At 42.6% G+C, this 6,013-nt stretch overlaps 1 protein-coding gene across 1 annotated transcript in view; it reads right to left on the bottom strand.

Annotated features, from left to right (window-relative positions):
* The window catches only part of mki67 (marker of proliferation Ki-67), an 11,584-nt gene extending 5,948 nt beyond the window's left edge, over positions 1 to 5,636 (bottom strand). The window contains exons 1-8 of the mRNA XM_005721637.1: positions 5,468 to 5,636; positions 4,809 to 4,911; positions 4,092 to 4,173; positions 3,801 to 3,916; positions 1,648 to 1,717; positions 1,444 to 1,519; positions 660 to 1,271; positions 297 to 549 (exon numbers count right to left, since the gene is read on the bottom strand). Of these exons, the coding sequence (XP_005721694.1) occupies positions 297 to 549; positions 660 to 1,271; positions 1,444 to 1,519; positions 1,648 to 1,717; positions 3,801 to 3,916; positions 4,092 to 4,173; positions 4,809 to 4,897 (1,298 nt within the window). The 5' untranslated portion in view covers positions 4,898 to 4,911; positions 5,468 to 5,636. The remainder of the gene's footprint in view (positions 1 to 296; positions 550 to 659; positions 1,272 to 1,443; positions 1,520 to 1,647; positions 1,718 to 3,800; positions 3,917 to 4,091; positions 4,174 to 4,808; positions 4,912 to 5,467) is intronic.
* Positions 5,637 to 6,013: the final 377 nt, after the last annotated feature.

Genomic DNA, 6,013 nt, shown 5'->3' with positions numbered 1-6,013 from the left:
TTGGGCGACTTCTTCGCGGGAGACGGGGACCTGGACTTGGGCGACTTCTTCGCGGGAGACGGGGACCTGGACTTGGGCGACTTCTTCGCGGGAGATGCTGCCTTGGGTGATGGTGATCTGGATTTGGGGGACTTCTTCCCAGAAGTTGGAGTCTTAGGAGAAGCCATTTTCTTGCTCGGTGATTTCTTAGGTGATGGTGTTTTTGTTTTTGCAGGACTTTTTGCACGTGGGCTGCCCTCCTATGGAAAACAATATATGTTTTAAATAAGTGTTTAACATTCCAAGTATACTGTCACTTTAAACTGCCCATTCTTACGTTTAGCAAGCCGATGACGGATGCTCGTCTAAGCAGTGACTGCTTGGGTCTCAAGAGAGACAAGCTCCTCCGTGGGGTAGCCCCCTTGCGTAATGGAGAGTCAGGAGGCAACCGTTTGTCAAACAGCTCTGGGCTCAGGTAACCTCCAAAGGAAACGCGTTTCCTCTTCGCTTGCTGTTTGGGCACGTCTTCTCCGAGTTCTCCACTCTTGCGTTTTTTGGACACTTCTTTTCCTATGAAAACAAAATATGCTCGTACATTAGTATCAAGCTACCAGAAGTGTACAATATCAATTATACAGCCACACCCAGAAATATTATAATTCAATTTTGAGCAGGAAAACCTTTTCCAGCTGAATTCCTGGGTGATGCCTTTGTTTTTTCTTCTTGGTTCTTGGTCACTGGAGTTTTGCCAGGTGACATTTCCTTACTCCTCCTCCTCGCAGGCGACTTGGGTGTTTCAGCTGTAATTTGCTCAATAACCTCATTTACAGTAAACTTCTGAGGAGTTGCGCCATTTCTTTTCCGAGGTGAAGCCGTTTCAATCACGCTGCCATTTTCAGCCTTTTCTGCTCTGGGTTCAGCTGTCTCAGCAGCTGGAACCTTCGCTTGCTTCCTCACAGACGCTGGGGTTCCCCCGTTTGTACTTCCAGGTCCAGCTAGAACTTCACTTTTCTTAGGAGTGCTTTTTCTCTCAGTGAAAATGGCACTACCTTTTCTGACCGAATTGGGTTTTGGAGAGGCGACCTTTGAGGAAGGCGTTGCAAGCTGACTGGCACAAGATTTCCGAGGGGTCTTGACATCCAGAGATTTTTTGATCATTTGATACAGGTCGCTGAAGGGGGAGTTGCTCTTGCCTTGTAGCAGGCTATCATCTGCCTTGGACTCCAACTCTCCGGTTTTCTCCAAGGAACGCTGAATATTGTCATGGCTGGCTCCATCTTTAAGACAAGTATCTTAAAAAAATAATAAAACAAATCAGTCAGTGGCTGTTTAGCTGCTTGTTCTGCAAGACCATTTACAGCTTTGGTTACATGGGTCTGCTTATTTTCAGACATATTTAGTAAGTGTACGCTGCTTCACATAGCTACATTGCTAAAAACGACTGTTTCTAAATAGAAATCACACCTGATGACACTTCAGAGAATCTCTTTTCTCCTTTTTCCACAATAGGGGTGTCACCCACTTGCTGGTCTTGAAGAACCTAAGAATAAGACGCCCCCATTAGTAAAACAATCCAATTTATTAGAAAGGTAATAACTTTTTTAAGAGAGTTGTGGAAGGCTGAAATAGAGTGGTTTAAAAGGAAAATAAATAAATAAATAAAATTACCTTGAGGGTTTCAGGTTTGCCTCCAATGGCAGACCTCTTCTTTGGCGTTTGTGCCGGAGGATACTCAAACCTGAAATAATCAAAAGCAAAGACATAGAAGACGCCCTTTAGGGTGACCATGACAATGCTAACATGGAGACACTAAGTACAGGACTGTTTCATTTCCACTGCAAGCAGTATAATCTATGAGCTCTTAAAATATGTTAAACACATCAGAAGATTCCAATTACCCACCACTTTTCTACAAGATAGATTATCTCATTTTTATCTCTACATGAAAAACAATAAATTAACTCCAGTGCTGCTCACCTGAATTTGCATTTAGCAATAATAACCAACAAACCAATACCATGTTAACTGAAACGGCCAACACAGATTTCATATTAGTATAGAGATTGAAAATGTGACGTCACTCAGGGGTAAAACCGCAAATTCTGGGAACTCGTGGCAAGAGGTACTAGCGCACGCAGGCTTTCAATTGAAATCAGTTATACAGCGATAAAAAGAAACACAAAAAATGGCAGGAAGCTGTTGTATTATTAACTGCAATAGCCGGTCGCATGACAGCCACGGAAAGCCGACGGGTAAAGAGATCGGTTGTTATCGGATTACGTCGTTGAAGAGAAATTGTTCGAGCCATGTTTCCAAAGTAACAAAGAGGCGACTGGATTGCAGCCATTCAAAGACCAAATATAACGTCCCAGAACCCTCCAGCTCACAGGTTAGTCTGCTCCAAGCATTTCCACAAAGGTCAGTCTGCTGTTGTAGTTAATGCGTCATTTTTATCACATAATTGGTGATATAGGTTACAAGCAAGTCTGGCGCTGAACAGAAATTGTCGCGCTATGCTCCTTTATTTATTGTGCATAAATAGTAAATTGTCCTGCCACAATATTGTGTTTCGCTTCTGTTATTACCATGGTACACTGACAAAAACATATACTTTTATTCACAGGACAAAACTGTTGTTTTGTATCACTAATTGCCCAGTGCGATTACAGCATACAGTATTGTTGTCACTGCTACATTTCTGTGATGCTACCAGAAATTATTTCTTCTACTAATTAATTACCGTTGAGCTCAAAGGTCCTATTAATAAACGGTTAGCGAATGTGTATTTATGAAGACGATTTGTGAGACTGGTAAACTTTTGATATGTACGATGGCCTTTACTTTCTACACGGTGCATTTCAAGGTCCTGCACCCATCCGTCGGTAAACTGTACCTGGGCTTGTTGCAGTGACCTGAAGTTACTAAACTTCACGAGTGTATGCACTCACTCAAAGAACCGTATAATTATAAATATGAGCGTGGTGAAGTTGGGCAGCACGCTAACGTATTTTGTCCCTCTGTGTGCTCGTAAGGGTCTAACACTTTCACTGGTTTGATTTTTTTCCTCGTACCTTTTCTTTGACTTTTCATTAAGTCTGTCTTTGTCTGTCTTTGTACGGACCGGCATTGTTCTCCTTCGTTTTGTACATACCTTTTTGGGGGGCAAAGAAAAAGCAAGAATTTATTGGAACCGAAGAATGAACGTTTTGCGGTGCTGCAAATGCTTGCATTTGATGCGGTACTTGGATTGTTTTGCCACGAGTTTCCGGCATGCAATGCGCGAAAGTCACGTGGTCTGTCAATCTCTATTGTTGGGCTTAAGCATTACATTCGGTTTCAGCGGGTTCCTCACATCCTTGACTTTTTGCAGGTTGCATTTCAGAGATTAATAATAATGGATTGGATTTATATAGCGCTTTTCAAGGCACCCAAAGCGCTTTACAATGCCACTATTCATTCACTCTCACATTCACACACACTGGTAGAGGCAAGCTACGGTTGTAGCCACAGCTGCCCTGGGGCAGACTGACAGAAGCGAGGCTGCCATATCGCGCCATATCTGGCCAACACCAGTAGGCGGTAGGGTAAAGTGTCTTGCCCAAGGACACAACGACGAGGACAGAGAGCCCGGGGATCGAACCGGCAACCTTCCGGTTACAGATACGCTTCCCTAACCCCTGAGCCATGGTCGCCCCATAAGATTAGACTTCTGTTCCAACAACACACTCTGCTAAACGCAACTTGAATGCCCTTTACCTCAGCGTTTGTCTAACGGCTTATGAAAAAAGGTTGTTAAAATGTTTCTTTCAGACCACACTCACCTGAAAGAACGGTCGATAATGGTTATAACATCTCCATGCTTCAAGCGCTCAGACTGCTGCAAAACCTCGCCATTGACAAGCGTTGGATTTGCTGAGCTTAAATTGGTCAAAATGACCTGGCAGAAAGACAGAGCGAGAGAGAAACACCACATGAACAATGAAAACATTTCAAAGCAGAAGCACAACTACATGATTACACAGCATCTAAGCAAACATTCCCCACAGCAATCATTTTTTAAATATCGGCAAACTAAGGCCATTAAAGCAGTCGCGCTCCTTGTATTTTCTTACCTCTTTATTCTCATTCAAGTCAATCCGGCAGTGCTCCTTGGAGACTTGAGGAAGCTGAATACGAATATCACAGTCAGGCTTCCTGTAAGGTCACAAGCAGAAGGCATTCAGCTGCATGATAAGTGGAACCTCTTCATATTTACATGTAACTGGGAGCTGATCTTTAAAGGCTCATGAAGAAAGACTGATTCTTATAGAGCGCTTTTCTACTCTCACGGAGTACTCAAAGCGCTCTATACAACATGCCTCATTCACCCAATCATACCCATTCTCACAAGCACTTTAGTTATACATAGTGCTTTCTAACGACATTCATACTCCGATGGACCCATCGGAGAGCAAGTTCGGGTTAGTATCTTGCCCAAGGATACTTGACATGCAGACTGGAGAAGCCAGGGATCGAACCACCAACCTTCCGATCAGTAAGTGACCAGCTCTACCTCCCTGAGCTACAGCCGGTCAGATGGTGCAAAACTGATGTGGATTTGCTTGAGAGCTTTGATCTAACAATGTAAAGTCTACTGTATATGAGAACAAACATGGTTTCGTCACTTCAACAGCTTAACAGTAAAGTTTTTATAGCCCATCACAATCGCAACATGAGAAACATTGATGAAGTGTATGCGTTTTCTGTAGTACACGAGGGTGTCTTACATGTATGAACACTACTGTAAGTGGGATTAAAACAGAAGGTAAACAAAGGCCAACTCTACCAACCTTCCAAATAAACATGCTGCAGTCAGAGGAAATTCAGTCCCATCTCCTCCACTCCGCTTAATCACGACAATCTTACCGTGCAACGGCATTTTTCCAACGTTACCTGGGAACATTACGAAACACAAGTGTCAGCAGCGAAAGGCACAGTCAAATCCACATTAGACAATCAAACTTTAAATGTTAAATAGCATTTAAATGTCGTTCCAAGCCGAGGAAAGACATTTACTAGGCGGCAACATTGTATTCATACCTAACGATGACATTTAGCTATTTTTTTTATTTGGCTTATGACATTTTAGGTAGTTTTAGTTTATTCTACACTTCTTTTTAACTCTATGTAGGATTAATCTAATCCTAGATTTGTTTTGTATTTCTATTACAAACCAGCAGGACCGTTGTTCCTCAGTAAAGCGCTAGCAAACGTTTTCCCAGTATCCCACGTGCATGGTGGCCTCGACTGTAGTTTTCGTCTTGCCAGAAATACATAGCTAGCTGTAAGTTTGATTGTTTTTTATCATTTACTACATTCTCTAGTTAAAAAAGAAAAACGTGTATCGTTATAACGCCACCGTTAAAAAACTTAATGTCGGGTCGCCACTTGTGTTACACGACTTATTAAACTCTAATATAACGGTCGTTTAGGACTATCGTATCCTCACCTGAAAGTCACTTTGCAGATGCGTGAAATCCATAAACATAGACAAGGATACAACGAGGACTTTAACTACACGATCATATCAGCCTAAAGTTAAAACGACAATCTGCCATGCCGACAACTACCTAACGTAAGCAACCTTCAACAGCGGTCCCTTGTTGTCCGTCGCCTGGTCCAGGGAAGTGTTGTGATATCAATCCGCCAGACTTAAACGCACTCGGTCGCCCCACTAAAACTTGACTTCACTTGTGTTTTGTAATGAAATGCGTGTAATATTTTGTCATACTAGGTTTGTCATGCACTGTGTATTTGCTCTGATCAAATTGAACTCGCGTTTAGACAAAAGGGACTATTTTGTTTACAAATTTGGCGGAACAATATCACATCGGTGAATGGATGGGCATTTGAAAATATTTGAAATTCCGCGCGAAGCATCGTGATTGGCTCAGACGTCATCGTTTCGTAAAATGGGTGGGGCTAGTAGCGCAGAGTAAACTTCTCGAAGCACCCAAGTAGCCTATTTAAAGCTCAGCAGCATATTCAGTCCACT

Source organism: Pundamilia nyererei, unplaced genomic scaffold (assembly GCF_000239375.1).
Source record: "Pundamilia nyererei isolate P.nyererei 1_Seehausen unplaced genomic scaffold, PunNye1.0 scaffold00005, whole genome shotgun sequence".
Taxonomy (NCBI): domain Eukaryota; kingdom Metazoa; phylum Chordata; class Actinopteri; order Cichliformes; family Cichlidae; genus Pundamilia; species Pundamilia nyererei.
This window is presented reverse-complemented; position numbering and strand designations above follow the sequence as displayed.